Genomic DNA, 24837 nt, shown 5'->3' with positions numbered 1-24837 from the left:
TGTCCCCAACACTTGTTATTTCTTGTCTTTTTGATAATAGTGGTTTTGACTTGCAGTTCCTTAGTGATGTTGAGCATCTTCTCATGTGTCTTTTGGCCTTTTGTATGTTTTCTTTGGAAAAAGAAAACCTCTGACCTTTTTTTTTTTTAATCAGATATTTATCTTTTTGCTGTTGAGATGTATGAGTTCTTTATATATTTTGGATATTAATCCACTATCAGATATATGCTTTGCAAGTGTTTTTTTTTTCCTATTTGATAATTGCCTTCTCATTTTGTTGATGGTTTCCTTTGCTGTGCAGAAGCCTTTTAGTTCGATACATTCCCACTGGTTATTTTTGCTTTTGTTTGTTTTGATTTTGGACTCAGATCCAAAAAATTGCCAAGACTGATGTCAAGGAGTTTACCACTTATGATTTCTCCTAGGAGTTTTATGGCTTCAGATCTTACATTCAAGTCTTTAATTCATTTTGAGTTGATTTTTTGTGTAAAATAAAAGATAGCAGTCTAATTTCATTATTTTGCATGTTCCTGTCTAGTTTTCCTGGTACCATTTTTTTTTGAAGAGACTGTCCTTTCCCCATTGTATCTTCTGGGAGCCTTTGTTGTGAACTAATTGACCATTTATGCTTGAGTGTATTTCTCTATTCTATTCCATTGATCTATATGTCTGTTTTTTATGTCAATATTGTACTGTTTTGATTACTGTAGTTTTGTAATATGAATTGAAATCAGGCATCTTGATGTCTCCAGCTTTCTTCTTTTTTTCCTCAAGATTTCTTTGGTTATTTGGAGTCTTTTGTGGTTCCATACAGAATTTAGGATTGCTTGTTTTATTTCCATGAAAAATGTTGTTGGAATTTTGATAGGGATTGCATTGAATATCTTGATTGTTTTAGGTATATGGACATTTTAACAGTATTCTTCCAATCAATGAGAATGGAATATATTTTTAATTATTTGTGTCTTCAGTTTTTTTTCGTCAGTGTCTTACAGTTTTCAGCATACAGGTCTTTTACTTCAATGGTCAACTTGTTGCTAAGCAAATTAAAGTTAAATTTCTTGCTAGGCATTTTATTCTTTTGATGTAATTGTAAATCAGATTTTTAAAATATTTTTCTTTCTGATATTTTTTGTCATTGTATAGAAATACAACAGGTTTGTGTATATTGATTTTGTACCCTGCAACTTTAGTGAATTCATTTACTCTTAAGATTTTTTGTGGAGTCTTTATGGTTTTGTATATAAATATAATTAAATCATTTGCATTGTGACAATGCTTCATTCTAATTACCATTATAAAACTAGCTAGCTCTGGATTTTATTGTAGGAACAGTCTTGCTCAGTCCATCAGGACACACATGTGTGTGCGTGCACACACACACACATACAGAAGAACCTTCATGACTGGTCCAAGACTAGGTAGCCAGGTTTAGCAAATAAAAATGCAAAAAGTCTAGCCTAGTTAAAGCTACTTAAATTTGAACTTCACATCAACAGTGAGTTTTTTTTCAGTAAAAGTGTGTCCCAAATTAGTTCTTATTCAGCTGAAATTCAGATTTTACTGCTCATCCTGGATTTTGTCTGACAACTCTATTCAGGATTCTGTGCTTCTTGGATTTATGGCTTTGAAAGGAAATATCTGCTGTCTTAACTCAGACCTAAATCTGTATCTCACCCAACTTTACTATATATATATATATATATATATATATATATATAATGTATGTGTATATAAATATAGTTTTTACAGAGTTGGCTTCACAGTTCCTTCATGCAGATGAAGGAGACCTTTCTGTCAAAGTCCTGGAATTCTTTCTTATTTCATGAGCTTCAGTTTCTGTGACAGATGGAGCTGGTTTTTGATCTTGCTGCAGCCAAAACCATTCTTTGGCCACAACAGCTTAAGGTCAAGCAATTTGGGGAGAATTAGAGTTATGGTAATCCTGGCTACTATGCCACTGGGGAAAAGTAAAGCATCAATTGTATTCTAATTTTCACATGTAAATTGTGACTAAAAGAGATTCCCTTTGTCACATAAATTTTAGTTGAACATCTGATAAAGTTAGAACCATTGCTAGACCTTGACCTGGACCACTTTTGCTGTGTGCATCATGTATTCCTCTGATAGACCTTATACCCATTTGCTTCCCCTTGGCCTATGCTGGAAGTTGTGTGCAGACAGATTCTATATACACCAGTGACTTCCTCTCAGTCTGAGGGCATTAGCTGGCCATAGGAGAATCTCAGCCAGTTCAAACATGGGCAAAAATTAGTACTGCCAGAGCTGCCACTAACCAAGGAGGGATGGGAGATGATAGATTAATATTCTCAAATCCCTGCCCCATGTCAGGATGATTCCAAAGCATCTCTCAATTTCCAGAGTTGCTCAGAGGTTTCCCAGCAAGATTGGGCCCCAGAAGTCCTCAAGGTCAGCTATCTCACAGTCCCGCCCTTTCATAATATCTCCTGAGATGACTTCTCAAATAAACCATTTGTACCCCAATACTTGGCTTAGGAGCTGTTCAGGAAGGAACCCAAGCTAAGACAACCTTCTCACCTGGGAAGTCTGAGGGTTATCCCAGCTTACCATCAGCTACATGCGTAATTTTAAGAAATTATTTAATCTCTCAGGTTCTCCATATCCTCACACTGGAAATGAAAGTGTTGAGCCCATTGATTTTTAGTGTGCCTTCCAGTCTTGGTTTCGAAGTTTCCATTAGTTTTGGAATGTCATGCATTTCCAGCAAGGGCAAAACTGTGGGCAGTGACCCTGAATGTCAGAGGGAAGAATGTCAGCCCTGGCTGCCCGGAGTCTAAAGAGGAAGCCAGGAAGCAGGTCCACGAGAGAGAAGTGGCAGAGAATGGTAGGGCAGCCATGAGTGTGAATGACTTAGGATAGCTATGTGCAAAGGTCTTACCTGGAAACCAGGAACAGAGACCTCATGGAGGTTAGGACATCCAGGGTCTTTGTATTCTGCCAATTACCTGAGAGGTTTTGCACTTTCCTCTGGAAGATAAATAGTGAATGGAATGGAAATGTGTCTAATATTGTCATAAAATTTGAATAGATTGTCCATTACTTGAAAATGGGCCATTTCTGATGAGTATGAAATTGTTTTGAAGAGAATAATTTGAAACAAAAAGGAAGCAACATAATTAATGCAAGTTGATTGTATAATCATTTATATCTGGGATTTATTCATATAAGTGCATAAGGAAAACTGGAAGGAATTGGTTTACTGGCACAGAAAGTGAGGTTAGCTTCTACCTTTAATTGTTTAAACCCACTTCACAATATATTATTTTTTACAACATTAAGACAAGGAAAAAATGTATTACATAGCAAAGAGAAAGTCTGACAGTTGATTTTTCTTTTTTGTTACTTGAAGTAATTACAGTGAGAAGACAAAAATTTGATAAAATCAAATAATTTATAAAGTAGACAAATTTGTTTAAATTGGCAACATATAGTTTTTAGAAGGATACACTAAAAGAAGTAAATTATTTGTGTTAGTCTTTCCATGCTTCATGAAACAGAAGAAAGGATAAATGTTCTTGCTTAGGTAACTGAATTCAAACTAAAACCTTATTTAAATAATCACTGATTAACTTTGCAGCTTTTCTTCCCAAGGATTGGGAAATAAGGAAATTTCTCCTTCTGACAGTGAAATACATCACTAACCTTGGAGTAGTCAGAAAGTAGCCCCAGCCTTCTACATCACCATGCTTTTCACCTAGTAGACCATTTAGTTGTTTTAGCTTCATATCCATAAACATTATATCCATCCACTTTATTTTATAGAAATAATTAAAGATAACAAAATTAAAGAAGAGACACAGGTTTTGTTCCTAGGAATGGGTTTAAATTCTCACATCAGAGGGCTCTGGTGTGCACTCCGTTCACTCCCTCTTGCTCTCGATCTCTCTCTCAGTTGGAGGGCAATTCTTGCAAGCACACCATGCATATTACAGATATGCTTCTCTATGTTCTGTGACAGCATCCTTTGCTATCTTCACTTCAACAGCATTTTATTACGAGGCAGGCTAGAAATTCAACCACCGTGAAATGTCATGGAAATAAGTCACTTTTACTGAATCTGCCAATTAGGCAAGGTAAAGCCATCGATCCTATATTGGTGGTTACTATTAAATCTAGTCAAACTATTATCTCTGAGTAGCTGGGAAAAGTCCAATTTGCTGCAAAATTTGGAAGAGACCAGTAATTCTTCATCGCTGTTGCTTTGGGGAAAGAATTTAGAGGTTGACTTTAGATCCAAGTCACCCAAAAGTGATTCTCTTTGGAGTGAACAAATTGAACCTCTCAATCTTCTTGTGAAGGGACATGTCAGAAATAATTCTGGTTGGTTATTTCTGTCTTATAAGAGAAAGATTTTATTAGTGATGTTGATAAGGAATGAAAGGATTTCCCTTGAAGGAGTGACAACATTATTGAGGACAATAGAAGTCTGCTGTGGGCTTGAAATTTCATTAATGGAAAGAAGTTTGCTATTTTGGAGAGTATTTTAATCAAAAAGAAAATAATTGACTCAAGAATCTTGTCTCATAGCTCAATCACACTGAGATGAGGTTTAAAGGTTAGTTTACTAAGTTTCCAATTCTTTTGAGATTTAGACTTTTGTTATTAGTTACACTGACTTAGTAACAGCATCAACAAAGTCCTTACTTTACAAGTTGTTAGAATGTACAGGTATCAGTGTGACATGTACATGATATTATGACTTTAATAAATGTTCTTTGTTAAGTACTGATTAATACAAATTAAATGTTCTCTTAGAAGCACAGTCACCTATCCTTTCCTTAAAGCTTAGTTAATCACAAACATTTGGATTTGCCAAGATTGTGAAATATCTCTTCTGGTGACCTTTAAAATGATCTGGATAGTCATGTAATGGGATGGTTTAGATGTAATCCTGCCAAAGGATTTGATATTTCATTTCATTTCATTCCATTGCATTTTAATCCATATCACTGAACAGGCACTTATTAAAGCAAAATAGCTGTTGTGAAAAATACAGAGACCTACTGTGCATGGAATCTTCCTCGAGAAGCTCACATGCTCGTATATCAGATAATGACACAGAAAACAAGTGGCCGTTATGTGTTATATAAGGCATAATATGGCCAATGCTTGAGAAAGTTTAAAAAAAATAGAGATTTGTTTGGGCAAAGGAAATGAGGTGGGGCAATATAAGGTATATTACTTGCCTTGGTCATGTGTTGCACTGTGCACACTGCTGGAGGACCACCACCTGATCGTGGAGGGTATTGAACTCAAGACAGGCATTTGGAGCTATGCTATAGGCAATAGGGATCCATTACTGATGATAAATTAAACTGAGGAGAGTGGGGATTTAGGAAAGTGTATCTTCTATTTTAGGAAGATATATCTTGTAAGATAAATTAGATCACAGATGAACAGGAATCCAGGATATGTTAGGAAGATATTGCGGAAAGTATATAGAGCCTCACAGAAAGTAATGTTAATGGAAATTATTTTGGAAATCAACAGCAGAACCAAAGAGGCTAGAATTAGGGAATTATCAAACAGTTTAAAATAACAGCTGGCAATTGGGAGACCCAAGCTGGATTTTTTAAAAAATAGACAGTACTAAGAAAGAAATACAATAATTGGGAGGAGGACAAGTGAGTCTGAAAAGTATATGAACGCAGTAGAATCAAATAGTATAGAAGCAAACAGTGCTTTTAGTGACTAGTAAGATCTCTTCCATCTTTAGCAAGGTTAGAAGTACATGTTATTAGTTACTGCTATGAAATTTTATTTTCAATCGTTTACCCCCACAAGTCTTGGTGAATGTCTGATAGCTATGGCTGCTGCTGCTAAGTCACTTTAGTCGTGTCCGACTCTGTGTGACCCTATAGACGGCAGCCCACTAGGCTCCTCTGTCACTGGGATTCTCCAGGCAAGAATACTGGAGTGGGGTGCCGTTTCCTTCTCCAATGCATGAAAGTGAAAAGTGAAAGTGAAGTCACTCAGTCATGTCTGACTCTTCGCGACCCCATGGACTGCAGCCTACCAGGCTCCTCCATCCATGGGATTTTCCAGGCAAGAGTACTGGAGTGGGGTGCCATGGCCTTCTCCGATAGCTATGGCAGTAAAGGTAAATAATATATCAATAATTAGGAAAAAAAAAAAAACTTCTGTGCTATAGCCAGATAGCCAGAGAGACTTCTGTGTTTCTCCAGTTCTAGCCAAGTGTTTAGCATGTGAATTGCATAACTGATGCTCAGCAAATGTTTTTTGGAGCAAATGCTTTCATTAATTGTGACTAGTTCTATGACACACATTCATCACTGGCAGAGACATGAAACTTGCAATTTAAATAAGCAATAATTATGAGCAGGAGCAAGAAAGCACTCATATAGGGGAAGAAAGAACACATTTGTTTTTGGAGGGGAGAAAGAACACTTCTTTAAAGCGACTTACATGGGGATATTATCTCAGTGCCCTCTCACTAACTCTTTTTTAAATTCCTTCTCTATTTCATTCTCTGTTCAAATATCTTAGTGGTTATAATCCTGATATCTTTTTATAAATGTCACAAAAGATACTACCAGCAGGCATACTTGTGTATGTCCATAAAAATCAAGATTGTAAGCCTTGGTTATGCAGAAAAGCAAAACCATTCAATGCAATCAAATTCTCAGCTGGCTACCTACCATAGATGGCCAGTTCATGAAGAAGATGTGCACAGTGGACCAGCCAAAGAAACTATAGAGTCCATAATCCTACAACTTATGTGTGTGTGTGTGTATAGAATTCTGGTCTTGTGAGTTAGGTTGAACTTCATATAGATCGTAAGGTCTCTTTTTGCCCTTATGTTCTCAGTCTTAGCCTCTATCACGTCTTGGTTGCCCCTTTAAGCTAGGCTTAAAACTTAACCCTTCTTCCAAGATTCTTATTTAGAAAGGACAGAGAAGACCTGAAAATTATATTGTCTTGTTTCTTTCATCAGTTTCCATATGGACATTACCTGACCTTCAAGGGGGAGTGAATAGGAACCATAGGAGAAAAACATGTATCCTCTAGGTGGGAGATCCCATGGTCATATCAGAAGACAGCATTATGAAAAACAGGTTGAAGGAGAGAATATCCAAGTAGGAATGATTAACAAGAGAAAAGTAAGGGGAAAAAACAGTATATAAAGAAACTAAGCCATATAAATAAAAGTAACTTGCACCTCCGATTACTGTTTAAAACTTTATATTAAAAACAATTTTGTGATTAGCTTTGTCATTCATGCATACCACTGTTAAGACAATCCTAAAGGACATCAAGAAAAACAAATGCAAAAAGGCAAAATGATTATCTGTGGAGGCCTTACAAATAGCTATGAAAAGAGGTGAAAGGTAAAGGAGAAAAGGAAAGATATACCCATTTGAATACAGAGTTCCAAAGAATAGCAAGGAGAGATAAGAAAGCCTTCCTCCATGATCAATACAAAGGAATGGAGGAAAACAGTAGAATGGGAAAGACTAGAGATCTCTTCAAGAAAATTAGAGATAAGCAAGGGAACTTTACATGCAAAGATGGGCTCTATAAAGGACAGAAATGGTATGGACCTAACAGAAGATATTAAGAAGAGGTGGCAAGAATACACAGAACTATACAAAAAAGATCTTCATGACCCAGATAACCACGATGGTGTGATCCCTCACCTAGAGCCAGACATCCTGGAATGCGAAGTCAAGTGGGCCTTAGGAAACATCACTACGAAAAAAGCTAGTGGAGGTGATGGAATTTCAGGTGAATTATTTCAAATCCTGAAAGATAATGCTGTGAAAGTGCTGCACTCAATATGTCAGCAAATTTGGAAAATTCAGCAGTGGCCACAGGACTGGAAAAGGTCAGTTTTCATTCTAATCCCAAAGAAAGGCAATGCCAAAGAATGTTCAAACTACTGTACAATTGCCTTCAATTCACACACTAGCAAAGTAATGCTCAAAATTCTCCAAGCCAGGTTTCAACAGTACGTGACCTGTGAAGTTCCAGATATCCAAGCTGGATTTAGAAAAGGCAGAGGAATCAGAGATCAAATTGCCAACATTCATTGGATCATCAAAAAAGCAACAGAGTTCCAGGAAAAAAAACGTCTATTTCTGCTTTATTGACTATGCCAAAGCCTTTGACTGTGTGGATCACAACAAACTGTGGAAAATTCTTCAAGAGATGGGAATATCAGACCACTTGACCTGCCTCCTGAGAAACCTGTATGCAGGTCAAGAAGCAACAGTTAGAACTGGACATGGAACAACAGACTGGTTCCAAATAGGAAAAGGAGTACGTCAAGGCTGTATATTGTCACCCTGCTTATTTAACTTATATGCAGAGTACATCATAAGAAATGTTAGACTGGATGAAACACAAGCTGGAATCAAGATTGCCGGAAGAAATATCAATAACCTCAGTTATGCAGATGACACCACCCTTATGGCAGAAAGCGAAGAAGAACTAAAGAGCCTCTTGAAAGTGAAAGAGGAGAGTGAAAAAGTTGGCTTAAAGTTCAACATTCAGAAAACTAAGATCATGGCATCTGGTCCCATCACTTCATGGCAAATAGATGGGAAAACAGTGGAAACAGACAGACTTCATATTTTGGGCTCCAAAATCACTGCAGATGGTGACTCCAGTCATGAAATTAAAAGATACTTGCTCCTTGGAAGAAAAGTAATGATCAACATAGACAGCTTTTTAAGAAGCAGAGACATTACTTTGCCAACAAAGTCCATCTAGTCAAAGCTATGGTTTTTCCAGTGGTCATGTATGGATGTGAGATTTGGACTATAAAGAAAGCTGAGGGCTGAATAATTGATGCTTTTGAACTGTGGTGTTGGAGAAGACTCTTGAGAGTCCCTTGTACTACAAGGAGATCCAAACAGTCCATCCTAAAGGAGATCATTCCTGGGTGTTCATTGAAAGGACTGATGCTGAAGGGGAAACTCCAATATTTTGGCCACCTGATGTGAAGAACTGAATCCTTGGAAAGACTGTATGCTGGGAAAGATTGAAGGCAGGAGGAGAAGGGGACAACTGAGGATGAGATGGTTGGATGGCCTCACCAACTCAATGGAGATGAGTCTGAGCAAACTCTGGAGTTGGTGGTGGACAGGGAGGCCTGGTGTGCTGCAGTACATGGAATCACAAACAGTCAGACACGACTGAGCAACTGAACTAAACTGAAAGGAAATCAACCCTGAATATTCATCGAAAGGACTGATGCCAAAGCTGAAACTCCAATACTTTGGTCACGTGATAAGAAGAGACTTATTGAAAGAAACCCTGATCCTGGGAAAGATTGAGCACAGGAGTAGATGGGAAGGACAGAGGATGAGATGATTGGAGGGCATCACTGATTTAATGGACATGAGTTTTTGGCAAATTGAGAGATAGTTCAGGACAGGACTTGCTGGCGTGCTGCAGTCCATATGGTTCACAAACAGGTGGACATGATGTAGTGACTGAAAACAACAACAACATTAGCATTTCTTTTAAACAGTAAAAGCATGTAGGAGGACCTAACTATTGTGTGTGTGTTTAAAGCAAGTTTTGTGTTAGTAATCTTTCAAATGTAGTAGGTTGAATTCACGTATCACTAGGGAGATAAAACCTAGAACTCAGCTGAGTACACACACACTCTTATAGGAGTTTTTAAGTTTCTGTTTATGTGCCTTATGATGTGGAATTATATGAAACATATATCTAGGTCTTATGCTTATTTCATCAATATTAATATCTCTTATGTGAGAGGGATTATATCACAGATTCTGAAGCCATACTCTCTAGCTTCAAAACATAGTTCTGTGAGCTGAATGACTTTGTAAAATTTATTAACTATGTTGTGCCTCAGTTTCTCCAAGTATGAAATTAGGGTGATGATGATGATGTGACTACCTATCTTATACTGTTGGTAAAATAATTTACTACATAACTGCATAACCCTGATACCCAGAATTATATAAATTATCTTAGGTGTTAGTATTGTATAAGACATGACTTTTACCCAAATGAAGTTGATTAGTATGGTAATAATTGTCTTATGATGTAAAGAAGTGATGAGTTATTTAGAAAAGGGCAGCATCACACTTTATGGTCTACAGAGTACTGTATAGATGATACTCAGTTTTAATTTTTTAAATGTAGTTGAGAAGACATCTAATTTCCTATAAATACTATAAACAAGCAACAGATCCCAAGGATAACCTCACATATGAGATAATGCCATTAATTCAATTTAATTACAAAAATTACAGTCCATACCCATGTTTGTATTTAAAAAAAAATCAAGTGATTCCAGCTAATAGGTGACTCATAAACTATTGAGCACTGATTCAGTTACATGGTTCAAAATGTTAACAGCCCTGTTTTAAAGTACATCAATACAGTATACTAACACATATATATGGAATTTAGAAAGATGCAAATGATAACCCTGTATACGAGACAGCAAAAGAGACACAGATGTATAGAACAGTCTTTGGGACTCTATGGGAGAGGGTGAGGGTGGGATGATTTGGGAGAATGACATTGAAACACGTATGTTGTCATATGTGAAACGAATCACTAGTTCAGGGTCAATGCATGTTATAGGATGCTCGGGGCTGGCATGCGGGGATGACCCAGAGGGAGGATAAAGGGAGGAGGGAGGTGGGAGGGGGGTTCAGGAGGGGGAACTTATGTAAACCCGGGGCAAATTCATATCAATGTATGGCAAAACCAACCAATATAATATTGTAAAATAATTTGCCTCCAATAAAAAAAAATTAACTACAAAAAAAAAAATAAAGTACATCAGTACATCTACTAAAATGTAACTATCTAAGACCCCTTCATCTTACAGATACCCACTTTATTTATTTTTTAATACCTTATTTCTCCAATAATGCTATTCATTACACGTTTATGCCGTCTGCAGAGGGTAAAACAAGAAAGAAAGCAAAAACTCTATTCCTCACTTAATTGAGTTGGTCTCTGCTAAAATAGGGCTTTCCTTGTGGCTCAGCTGGTAAAGAATTTGCCTGCAGTGTGGAAGACCTGGGTTTGATCCCTAGCTTGGGAAGATCCCCTGGAGAAGGGAAAGTCTACCCACTCCATTATTCTGGCCTGGAGAATTCCTTGGAATATAGAGTCCATGGAGTTACAGAGAGTCAGACACAGCTGAACGACTTTCACTTTTTTCAATCAATTATGTTGCCTTTTTGCATTTCTTTTTCTTTGGGATGACTTTGGTTCACTGGTTCTTGCACATTGTTATGAACCTTTGTCTGTAGTTCTTCAGGCACTCTTTTACTATTCACCAGGTAAAGAAAAAAAGTGAAAGATTGCATGCATGCATGCCAAGTTGCTTCAGTTGTATCCCACTCTTTTGCAACCCGATGGACTGTAGCCTGCCAGGCTCCTCTGTCCATGGCATTTTCCAGGCAAGAGTACTGGAGTAGGTTGCCATTTCCTTCTCCAATCTAATGAAATAGGCACTTTTATTATCCCAGTTTTGAAAATAAGAAAGCTGATGTTTGGTGTGGTTGGAAACTTTCAGAAGGTCACATAGCTGGTTAGCAATACCTTCAGGAATCAAACCTAGGAATTCTGATGTTAGTTCCCACACCTTTAACCATACACATATTTTTTTGTCACTCTGTGTTCTTTTCCACATATATTCTGAAAGATACACGGACACATTAATGGTCAGCTCTGTTTTTACAACAATTTTTCACATTTATTGAGCCTCCTTCCTGAAATTGGTAAGCGTTGGTTGCTTTTAAAAAAACATCATTGAAATGGTCTTTAGTGCCCCGCCCCTCACTCTTGTCATTTATTTCTAACAAAAAGGTAAAATTGAATTCTGGTATAAAGACTAATATAACTATACAATAATGGTTAAATAAGTAGATAACTAAATAAAGCTCTTCTAGCCAACCAGTCCATTCTAAAGGAGATCAATCCTGGATGTTCATTGGAGGGACTGATGCTAAAGCTGAAACTGCAATACTTTGGCCACCTCGTGCGACGAGTTGACTCACTGGAAAAGACTCTGATGCTGGGAAAGGTTGGGGGCGGGAGGAGAACGGGACGACGGAGAATGAGATGGCTGGATGGCATCACCGACTCTGTGGACATGAGTTTGAGTGTACTCCGGGAGTTGGTGATGGACAGGGAGGCCTGGCGTGCTGTGATTCATGGGGTCGCGGAGAGTCGGACACGACTGAGCGACTGAACTGAACTGAACTTTCTGAGGGATTTCATCCTGAGAGTCCCTTGGACTGCAAGGAAATCAAACCAGTCATTCCTAAAGGACATCAACCCTGAATATTCATTGGAGGGACTGATGCTGAATCTCCAATACTTTGGCCACCTGATGGGAAGAGCCAACTCATTGGAAAAAACCCTGATTCTGGGAAAGATTGAAGGCAGGAGGAGAAGGGGATGACAGAGGATGAGATGGTTGGATGGCATCACTGACTCAATGGACATGAGTTTGGGTAAACTCCAGGAGTTGGTGATGGACAGGGCGGCCTGGCATGCTGTGATTCATGGGGTCGCGGAGAGTCGTACACGACTGAGTGACTGAACTGAACTGAACTGAACTGAGGAGAGCCTGCTGAGGATACTTATTTAAAATATTTAGCAAATTGATAATAAAATTGCATACTGTAAATAGATCCTCATGAGGGACTAGACAGCACAGTGACCAGTTAGGCTTATTAAAGTCAATATTGGACTGAAAATAAAATGGCCAATCATTTCTGAGTCATCTCATTCAGGGAATAGATAGAATAGGGAATACAGAGCCTAACCCATTGTAGAGATGATGGAAAGTAGGACATAAGAGTAGCCATAAGAGAAAAGGTGATAAGAATGATATACTGCCTACCCACCAGTTTTCTGGTTTGCCTGGGATGTTTTTATTTGAAAATAAAATCAATTTATGTCCAGATTATTGCATTAACTAATTGTTCATAAGTATCTAGGGATTTTTTTGGTTCCTAAGCTGGATTATCTAAATAGTACCTTCCCTAATGTTACACTTATCCCATGTTCTTAGAAACTATTCTGGTTTCTTAATATTTTTGCACAGTTTGTACTCAATATAGCCTTTTGTTTTGTGTACATTTAGTTGGATAAGCTAAAAACTATGAATTACTTAATAGTTTATTAAGCATATTTCTAATAATATTAATCTAAAGTGATATGTGAGGAGGCAGTAGATGGCCTCAGAATCTGTGCAGAACCAATGACCTGTGTCGTTTCTAGGTATCTTTGTGTGTATGTAGGACTTGCAAGTGTTGGAAGTTTCCTATTAAAGTAAAAGAAACAATAAAATAAACTATGCACATAGGCAACCAGTGTTTTTTCCTGTTTCATGTTGTTTAGCATATACTGTTACCAAAGGAAGTACTGTATACTCTCCGCTGTAACTTACTAGAGACCCAACCTTGTTTTTGTTTTCTATTACTCTACCTTTCTGTTAATTGTTGCTCTTCACTTCTAACTGTCAGATATAATAACTACCTTTCCTTAAATATTTCCATGACTTTATTTCCCAAACATTATTTCACATATATGCTAAGAAATGGCAACCCACTCCAGTATTCTTGCCTGGAGAATCCCATGGATAGAGGAGCCTGGTGGGCTACAGTCCACGGGGTCGCAAAGAGTTGGACACGACTGAGCGACTTCACTCACTCACTCACTCATGCTAAGAAAGGATGAAATAGCCTAAGTATGAGGTAAACTTTGAGTGACTCTTCAGTCATTGGTCTAACCACATTTTGAAGACCAACTTGACATGAGTTAGGGCAAGAATTCAGTACCACTGAAACATTTGAAGGAAATAGAAGAAAAGTCATACTTAAGTCATAAAATGTGAATATGTATGAAGGGAACAACAAATTTTGTCAGATTCTTTAGATATATAATAATTTATAAGAAATAGAATTATTTACAGAGGTATAACACAATCTAAGTTGGCCAAATCTAAGCATTTTTAATGATAAATTTCACTGTTGGCCTTTTCTCTTGTCATAACAACAAAAAAAAAGATTCTTAGTTGACATTAGAAAACAAACATTGCTGACATTTGTATCAAGTAATGGTATAGAAATTTAATTAGGACCATGACAGATTTTTTAAAATCTGGTAAGTGTAACAAATGCATCACTTCAATAAAAATTCTGGCAAGAAATACATAATAAAACACCTAGTATGTATCTGTGTGTATGAAAAATGTATACTGTTTTAATAAGGAAAAACAGGCTTTAACAATCACATATTACAACATTTTAATCTGAAGACATTATCTTCTGATAGGCAAAAAGCTTACTGTATTTCTCTGGGGATACATCTGTACTTGAAATAATTTGTCTCATATATCAGGTTTAATTAGTGAGTCAATTGTAAATATTCATTGTGTAAATCGTGCTATAAGAAATTGAAATCCATATGAAGTAAATATTTAATTAAAAATTAATTGTAAACTAGCTTTAAAAACTTTAATATATTTTAAAAATTAATTGCCTTGAGAATCCACGTTTTCCCAAAGAGGGAAGCAGGGAGCTGTACTTTATACCAATGATCAAGGTCCTTATTCATGGATAGAAAGGTTGGCAGAAAATTTTAACTTTTAAACCCACCATTTTCTGTATGGCACTTTTACTTCTTCTAAGAGACAACTTCATTTTTAAAAATGAAGTCTGGGCATTGCATATTTGATAGTCTTTTGCAGATAAGGGAATTAGCTAATACTAGAATATTCATTAATATTTATTTTTGGAGTTAAGTTCTGGCAAAATAGAGAATACGATTGAAATGTTTCAGTAGTTCTGTCTTTCAGCTGTTGAATGTGTTCAGAAAGGTCAATTTAAGCTTTTCTGTTTTAATCCCCAATTAGGAGTAAATATATATATATATAATTTGAAGAAGTCATAAAAGAGAAAAAGAGATACTGGAAGAGACTTAAATACAGTATATGTTAATTTACTGCAGTGCTATGTACTGTGGTGTTGGAGAAGACTCTTGAGAGTCCCTTGGACTGCAAAGAGATCCAAGTGGTCCATTCTAAAGGAGATCAGTTCTGGGTGTTCATTGGAAGGACTGATGCTAAAGCTGAAACTCCAATACTTTGGCCACCTCATGTGAAGAGTTGACTCACTGGGAAAGACTCTGGTGCTGGGAGGGATTGGGGGCAGGAGGAGAAGGGGACAACAGAGAATGAGATGGCTGGATGGCATCACCAGCTTGATGGACATGAGTTTGAGTGAACTCCGGGAGTTGGTGATGGACAGGGAAGCCTGGTGTGCTGTGATTCATGGGATCGCAAAGAGTTGGACACAACTGAGTGACTGAACTGAACTGAACTGATGCACTGTTCAAGATTTCATCCACTGTGGGGAACCTTTTCCATATTCCTTTATCTTCCTCTACTCACTTTGAGTTCAGGTGGTTCTCACATTTGATTTTTAAAGCTATTAACTCACAACTCGCTAAGGGTCTGACACGACTGAGCAACTTCACTTTCACTTTTCACTTTCACAAATTTGAGAAGGAAATGGCAACCCACTCCAATGTTCTTGCCTGGAGAATCCCAGGGAAGGGGGAGCCTGGTGGGCTTCCGTCTATGGGGTCACACAGAGTCGGACATGACTGAAGTGACTTAGCAGCAGCAGCAGCAGTTTTAGTTGCACTTTGTGTTAGCATTTCAGCAAAAGCATAACATGTAAACCCTTGATCAGTTTGGCAAGAATATAATTTCTTTTTTGATTGTAGAACCAAGAGATAAGCAAAATAAAATAGAAATCTAAGTACTGGAGGAAAAAACCTAATATATTTGATCACATATGCTTTACAAAGTTGCAACCTGAGTTTCAAAATAAGTATTTCATGAATCAAGCAATGACTTTCTGTTTCCTTTGCTAAAAAAAAAAAATATGAAGACCATAAAAAGGTAAAAAACATGAGCAATATTTCCTAATTGTCTTTAATATATGTAACTGAATATACCCTCATGCTTGAGTGATAGGGAAATTAAAAGACTTGGCCAAATTAAAGTAACCAATTTATGATATATTGGCCACCAAAATATTATTTTAGTTATTATTTTTAAAATTCCTGGCTGACACATTTGAAATGTTCCCAGTCCTGGCTTATATAACTCAAAAAACACAGACTAAACATGACTTTCAAGGGCAACTCTGAATGTTAATGTTTCCATTTTTGGCCTCATGGCAGAAAGAGTTTTATTAACCAGTGTAAGCTCTGGAATGTCAAAGGCGTGATAGGCAGTACAGACTCCACACACAAAATAGATGCATACTCATTTTATTCTAAATTGCTTCACTTGAAAATGTGCCATGAAAATCTGGAGAGAGGAAGTAAAAGTAAGTGACTTTATAGTGCTCTAAAAGTTGAGACTTGAAAAATAAAAGTCCTGGGATAAAAATGCTCCAGTATTCGCATTTGTGATGTAGCTAATCCTCTTAGGTTCCCTTACACCTGCCATACAGTTTGAATAACTAAGAGCAAGTCCCATAGGTGCCAGGCAGCCTTGACTGCAGGTTTTCTAGAAACTAACAGGCTTTGTGGGCTTCTCTGGTAGCTCAGATGGTAGAGAATCTGCCTGCAATGCAGGAGACCTGTGTTTGATCCCTGGGTCAGGAAGATCCCCTTGAGGAGGGCATGGCAACCCACTTGAGTGTCCTTGCCTGGAGAATGCCATGGACAGAGGAGCCTGGTGAGCTACAGTCCATAGGGTTGCACAGAGTCAGACATGACTGAAGTGATGTAGCACGCGTGCATGCACAACAGGCTTTGTCTCAAACCTACTTCTTTTTTCTTGTAATATATAACATATTCTAAGAAGCAGAGTACATGATTAGGAACTTTACATACTCATTTAGTCATTTCCAGATAATAATTAGTGTAGCAGGATAAGATCTTGGTGGAACTGGAGCTCCCAGGCCAGGTGTCTTGGATCTAGACTGGCCTCCTCTGGTTAGTCCTCCTCTATTTACCATCTATTTATTCCTCTCTGCCTTCCCCTGTTTATCTTTATAAGAAATCTATACACTGTGATTTTTAAAAGATTGGAACACTGTTTGAGGTTATATATACTTGATAATATAATTGTAATTACACATTTAAAAAATAGAATCTTACCCATTAGATTGTAGTCTGTGCACAGTCAACAAGGGCCAAACTCATCTGTACATATTGCCCTCACCCCTGCACGTGGTGCTGTTCATTCAATAAAGAATTATTGATCTTTAGTTGTATGGAATGTAATGAGAAGGACAGAGAGTGTCTTTGTTCTAATGGACCTCATATTCCATTATGTAAAGATAAACAACACATGACTAAGAAGAAAACTCCAAATGTGAAAATGTGATATTAAGAAAGTTGTATGACTCAGGGAACTCAAACCAGGGCTCTCTACCAACCTAGAGGGGTGGGATGAAGCCTAAAGACGGAGGGGACATATGTATCCCAATGGCTGATTCATGTTGATGTTTGGCATAAACCGACACAACACTGTAAAGCCATTATCCTTCAATTAAATAAATTTTTAAAATGAAACAGATAAAATTAAGCTGTATGATTTGAGTTAATAAAAAGTTGTAGAAATGGTAACTCAAAAGCAAATTTGGGTAGCATCTTTATGAAAAGCCTTTCTGAGCAGGTGACGCTTAAACTGAGTACTAAATGATAAGAAGGAGAGATTATTTAAAGATATGGAGAAAGAGCAATTGGGGGTAAAGCAAACAGTTTTACACACTGTTAAAGAGAGAGAAGATAAGTGTGACTGAAACATAGTGTCAGAGGGTGAGAATTGTATGCAGTTACTTTAGAGAGGAAGGAAGGTACTAGGCCATATAAGGATTTCTGGTTACATAATTTGGATTTTCCTTCTTAGTGTCATGGGACCACATTGGTTTTTATCCAGGGGAATGCCATCCGATTTATAGTTGAGCGGAGGAGAAGGAACCAGCAAAGAAACTAAAAAACAGTTCTTAGTGAGATGAAAGGATAATCAGGGAAGGGCGGTACCTGCAACTCGAGAAGAGGGAAGGTCCAATATGGAGTGGTTAATTAGACTGGTAATTGGAATGTCAATTAAAATGGTATCACAAAATGGCTATTAGATTTGGGAACCTGGAGGTTGATGGCAACCTTTATTAGAGATGTTTTAATGGGATAATGAATAAAGAGAATAGTAGGGTGAGGGAGTGGAAAGAGTGACTGTAGAAAACACAAACTATTTTTTAGTGAAGAGGAACACATAACAAGGCAAAGCGATCAGGGTTTTGGGGGTCAAGAGTTTGTTTTGTTTTGGTTGTTAATGGAGAACTCTAGAGGAGACACTGAAGACGCTCGAGGCAGCCAGGTATTTTAGGAGAAGAGTCCTTGAAAAGGTGACAGGAAGTGGGATGAAGGACAGCACATCTTTGTATGCCTTTATCAGCAGATGCTTTCTCTCTCTTTACTTTCACATTCAGTTGACAAAAATGTGCAAATCTTGCTGAGCACAATAGCAGAAAATTTGCTTGAAATGGTTCTAGTCTAATAAAAATTGCATTACTCAAAGCAGAAATGGCAGAAATGAATCACCCTCATTTGGGAAAAAAATGTTTCATGGCATACAGAGCAGGAGACTTTTAATTTCCTTTTAAAATTTTATCTTTCAGGTGCTTCAAGAAGACCTAGAACAGGAACAAGTCAGAGTCAATTCTCTCACGCACATGGTAGTGGTTGTTGATGAATCTAGTGGTGATCATGCAACTGCTGCTTTGGAAGAACAACTTAAGGTCAGATTATTTTCTTTAATACAGTAAATATGTCATTCAAAATAATTGCTTGCAATTCAGAAAATATTTAGAATATTTAAAACATTTTGTATATGGCAAATATTAAGCATGCAATGTATTTGTTTAAACTGATTCAAATTATGTCTCATCTGTGGGATATTTGTGCATAATTCCTTTTCACTATTCACTGTTCATAGCAGCTTCTTGGCCTTTGAGGAAATAAATAACTGCAGATCTGTTTTTTAATTATAGTTGAATACCATATATGAGATAACTGGTAGTGGAATATTCTTTATGTTCTCTTCAAACCTGCAATCTGAGGACAAAAGTTAAAAAAAGAACACAAAAAGAATCACATTCAATCAAATAAAAAGTCTAACACCTTCATTATGTTTATTCCTGGAAGCCTTCAGTTTTAAGTCTCATTAGGATGTAGCAGAATTTTTAAATCATGGAAGTTCCTTTGGAGCAGACACTTAGCCTATCAGTCTCTCATTCAATCTTACTCATAGTAGTTGTGTCCTTGGAAACTTAACTCATACATATTGATAAAGGATAATGTGAATATTTCATATTTTTATATTTTCTTCATAATTGAAAATGATAAAGTTGTATTTTTTCATTTGAACAATGTGTATATGCATGTACCAAACATCAACATTAAGGAAAAATACAGCAGTTTATTGTTCAGAATGTAAAACGTACATTCACATATTTACACAACCACAGATTATATTTGAGGCATTCATTGTACCCACCAAATGCCTGCCTTTCCTTGTGATGGTTAGGGGCCAATAGTCTGACACGTCTCAGGATCCAATCAGTGTGTGTTTAAATAGCTTTATAAGGCCACGATTGTTCTAAACCTAGTTTCTCTTACCTAACCTATAACACGATTTCTTAAAGCTTTATCTCTGTTTTCTTCTCTTTTTGTGTGAATTGTATTTTTTTTAATCCCAGTGAAATGTCATTTCATAAGGTTACTGCTTTAGTCTGCAATCTCCAACAATATTATCTCACTCTCCATCATTAAATGAGAAAGACAAAGCTGTTGAACTGCTACAATTGAGCATTTAATATATACTAATGATTCATGTTAATAGCTTATGTTTCAATGAAATTGCGAGGATTACAGATCTAAAAAGGTTTATGACACTCAATAATATAATGTCTCATTGCATGTGTGATCAGATTTGTTTTACACACACATGCACACACACACGACTTGCTAAAGGACTGACAGGCTGCTGCTACACCCATCTTAAGAAATTCCATAGTTCTGATACAATAACGTTGTGACCATTTACAAATAGGTAAAAATCTAATATTCAGTGTTTCTTAGAAATTTTCAGAAACATTGAAAGAAGGCCTGGAGGCAAAGGTTAAATGGGTTGGGTGACTGGTTAAAAAAAAAAACAGAAACTTTTCTAAGTCATAGAGTATTTCCAGTGAAAATAACAACTGAAAGACATGCAGTTTGGCATCACCAGACCTAGTACAACTAGCTTTAGAATATAATTATTCCAAGGTGATGCCTGTGGGACTAGGCCACCTTGAAAAATAGTCCAGAGCACTCACAGATGGTGGTGACTGGGTTAGATCTTAGGTAATAAATTAAGAGTGGTGGCCCTAAGGTTTTCTATATTTATTATCCTACTTACTCTCATTTTTTTAACCATATTTTCTGCCTTTAATTCTTTGACCCAGAAACATCTACTAAGATAGCTGTGCACGTATTGGCTGTTCCCAATTCACACAAACTCAGTTCATATTTGTCCGTGATTGCCTCCCCCTTAATTAGTGTTGAAAATAGCCTCCCAGGCTCCTCTTTCCCCCTTAACTCCGTTTCCCCTTGTGATACCTCATTTCCTGCACTGTCACCTGATTTTAGATAATCAAGACTGGTGTCTAAAAGAGCAGAGTTAAGGGACTTCAGTGGTGAGGAGGCCACTGCTTTAGCCTCTCTTTCTTCCTATTCCAACAGTTTCCTTAGTCTCAGAGGAATCCATCCATGTTTGAATTTTATGCCCATTGGTTTGAATTGCCCTGAAACACTGGGCTCTCATTTCACTTTGAAATTTTGATAATTCTTTCTGAGGTCCCTTACGAGTGATACAATCTTATCTTACCCAGTTTACTTTTTATAAGGAAGGAGAAGAGGGTGAGAAGTTGATAGACAAGGAGGAGGAGAGAAGAAATAATAAAGAGTAAAAAGATAAATACATTAGAGGAGTCGCTTGAACAACACCACAAATGCCCTCTGTGTGTGTGACAAGAAGTCTATGTATACTTCAGAGACTAAACTACCATGCTTCATACTGGGCCCTGAGGAATTCTGTTAGAAGTAATAGTAAGAATTTTAGGAAAAAGAAACAGGTATATGGACTCAGTACAGTGGGCGGGGGAATTGGCAGGAAACCAGGGAGAATCTTTAAGAGCTTTTGTTGAAGTAAGGTCTGGTCATCCCACACCTTCTTTCTCCCCTCAGACCTCCCATGTCACCACAATGCCTTAACCCATTTCTCTCCAATTTGCAGAAGTATCAGAGCCTCAAAATGGATACCCAGTTGTCTTTAGGAAAGAGATACAAATGGGGGAAGACTCGGAAAGGAAGTCTTTGATGTAATTCAGTAACAGAGAGAGAGATGCGCTTCCCATCTTGAGTTAGAATTCTAAAAATACTCCTCATGGAATATCTTTACATGTATTGACTTAGTTCTGTGAACTCTGTTAGAAGTTAGATTTTTCTCTAACTTTAAAAGACTTTTAGAAGTCTTCTTTTTAAAAGGTTTGAAGAAAAACAAAGTTAGGTCAGAACATATGCTTAGGGATTCTGAAAGATGGCATGACTTATGAAGGATAATACTCTGAAAAGTGCAGTCTCTTGTAAATTAATTTGATTCTGTCTCTCAGAGGTTCAGCTTGTCCCTCAGCAATGTCACCACAGTTCAGAAACTTGTCCTTAGCTTTAGAGGTTTCTGTGATATCAGTAGACTTGTAAGCAGTGATGCCAGCTGACTGATTTTCCTGAGAAATAGCTTGGCTAAAAACTAAGGTAAGTAATTTATGTGGCATCTTCAGTCATGGAAGATATTACCATACCTCTTTCTTTTTCTTTTTTTGATGATTACTTTTAATGTCTTTACTATGTCAGAGGGATTATCCTGGGTAACAGAGGTAAAATGGTGAGCAAAAATGAAATGGGTAATTTGCTAGCATGCTGCCTTCCTTGGAACCTTGAAACGAAGGTAGTCATTTCTTAGGCTCCCATTATGAATTCAAATGCTGATTCCTTGTCACTCTTGGTTGCCATGGTAGGCCTGGTGGCTGCTCTCTTGGTACTTGCAATCTAACAGAGGAAATAAACACTAATTACATGATTTACAAAAATGAGCAAATATTTAACAATGGACATAACTTATTTCTATGAGAGAAAGGAAAAAAGTTTGTGACAACAGATTAGTCTGACTTAAGCTGAAGCTTGAAAGCTTGAAATGATTCCCTAGTAAAGTGATGTTTATGATCTAAAAGACACATTGGATGGAACTGTATGAAATATATGTATAAGGGGATTGGTGGATGTGCATGTGGTTTCCAGGAAGGAGAAACAATATATCAAGTGAGCATGACACTCTAAAAAGTGAAAGTGTTAGTCAGTCAGTCATGTCCAGCTCTTTGCGACCCCATGGACTGTAGCCTACTAGGCTCCTCTGTCCATGGGATTTTCCAGCAAGAGAACTGGGGTGGGTTGCCATTTCTTTCTCCAGGGATCGAAACCGGGTTTCCCACATTGCAGTCAGATTCTTTACCATCTGAGCTATGAGGGAGGCCATGGTACTCTCAAGAAATTGAAAAAGAGCCAGTTTGGTTGCAGTATTAAAGTTCAGAAGAGTGGAGCTAGCAAAGGCTTGGTAGGTAGACAGGGGCTTATCTAAGAGCTAGACTTAAATGTGTCATACTAAACTCCACCATAATTCATTCAATCAACAAACATGTATTGAGCAACAGCCTTCTGCCAAGATGGCGACTAGGACCACCATTATGGGAGTGGGTGGGGGGCACGGTCATGGTACCTGCCCTCCTGGACCTACACTAATTAAATGCAATTAAGTGTAAAATTTTGGTCATGATGAGTTCAGTGTGACAGATATATACCTTACTAGATGACTTTATCTTGCTCCAGGAGGTAAAGAAAGGCCTACCTAAGTGGCAGAAAATGAAGTCTGAATATTAATAGAAATTGATTAGGCAACAGTAGAGAGCAGGAAGGTGTTTCAGATAGAACTACTGTATTTATTCATTCATTCAACAGATATGTATTGAGTACCTACTAGGCGCCAGTCAGAAGTCTAAGATTTGAGGTTAAGTATGGACAAAACTCCGAGAGTTGGTGAGGGACAGGAAGGCCTGGCGTGCTGTGATTCATGGGGTTGCAGAGAGTCGGACACGACTGAGCGACTGAACTGAACTGAACTGAACTGATGGACAAAACATAAATTGTTCCTCTCTGAAGCTTACGTTCCAGCAAGCATCAGAATATCTAAGCAAGCTTTACACTATGAAAAAGGTTCTAAAAACTATAAGGGAAAATAGACTGGAGAATGAAGCATTTTTACATGGAGGTGGTCAAGGGAAACTTTGCTGAGAAGGTGGCATTTGAGCAAAAAGTAAAACAAAATAAGGGAGGTGTTTCGGAGGTGCATAGGTCCTATTTTTTGTTGTTGTTGTTGTTTTTTTTTGCATTTCGGGGCTGGCATGCGGGGATGACCCAGAGGGAGGATAAAGGGAGGAGGGAGGTGGGAGGGGGGTTCAGGAGGGGGAACTTATGTAAACCCGGGGCGAATTCATGTCAATGTATGGCAAAACCAACCAATATAATATTGTAAAATAATTTGCCTCCAATAAAAAATAAATTAATTACAAAAAAAAAGAAAACTGATAAAAGACTATAAATAGAGCATAAAGGAAGCCTATTGTTCTAGGGAGATAGCTGTTTCTTGAAAAAAAAGAATCAGAAACCTGGTGAGGCCAGTAGCTTTTACAGAAAATGCTCTAATGAAAACATTTTCCTGACAAAAAGTAGAACTATTAAAATCTCATTTTTAGACATGTTCTTCTATACAGGTTTAACACTTGAGTGTCAAGCTAAACATATTAAATGTGTCTAAGGCCACAGACCTGTGAGGGTTTCTGGCATATAAAAAGTGTGGATTATTTTGCTAAATGACCTCAATGTTAAAGTTATTGTCTAAAATTTTGGAGAATTAAAGGTATGTCAATGGATACATTCAAGTAGCCTCTTTTGAAGAAGAACAACCCGGAAAGTACAGTTTTAGAGCAGATTATTAACATAAGGCTATGCATATATGTATAGTTTCTTGCTCATCTAGTGAACTTAAAAAACTTTATTGCATAAAAGAATGATTTTCAAAGTTTAGAAAGGTCTCTAAGAACTAGGATACATTCATTGAAATCAAGACATTCATTGAAATCAAGACTTGACATCAAATGACATTGAACAATTTGTACAAATATTATGTGGTAGTATCAAGACACATTCTTTGGTGGCTATATCAAGTTGGTTGACCCAGTGGAATGGAATAAATTGAAAATGTTTTGATTTCCCTGAAGTACTTTGCAAAGTCTCTCATGAGATGTCTATGGATACAGTGAGCCTTCCTGTTTCTATGTGGGTTGGTGGTGAATGTCTGTGTTTTAGTATATTCCTTCTGGTTATCTGATTCATGTGTGAGATAATTGGGCTGAAAATGATTGGACCCCTTTATTCAATCCTCAGAGTCAGAAAGTTTGGGGAATCCATTTGATGATATAGTTGGGACATGGTGTAAATTTCACCCCCGAGTGAGTGGTTAATGGATGAGTTCCTCTCCCCAGTGACTTTAGAAGTTTTATAGCAATGTCCTGTGAAGTTAGAATGTCACATACAAGTGTCGTATACTTGTATTTCATGTTTTAAATCAGAATAGGCATATTTACTGTT

General features: G+C 37.3%; 1 protein-coding gene across 6 annotated transcripts in view; it reads left to right on the top strand.

The window, feature by feature from the left end:
* DMD (dystrophin) overlaps window positions 1-24837 on the top strand; it is a 2246075-nt gene that overhangs the window by 646685 nt on the left and 1574553 nt on the right. For all 6 annotated transcript variants that reach the window (XM_055393453.2, XM_055393450.2, XM_055393451.2 and 3 more), the window contains one exon: window positions 18717-18836. In XM_055393453.2, the coding sequence (XP_055249428.2) occupies window positions 18717-18836 (120 nt within the window). The remainder of the gene's footprint in view (window positions 1-18716; window positions 18837-24837) is intronic.

This window comes from Moschus berezovskii, chromosome X (assembly GCF_049115385.1).
Source record: "Moschus berezovskii isolate FMDL1 chromosome X, NW_MosBer_1.0, whole genome shotgun sequence".
In the NCBI taxonomy this organism is placed as follows: Eukaryota; Metazoa; Chordata; class Mammalia; order Artiodactyla; family Moschidae; genus Moschus; species Moschus berezovskii.
Note: the sequence above shows the minus strand (reverse complement) of the source record. Positions and strands in the feature narration are given on the sequence as shown.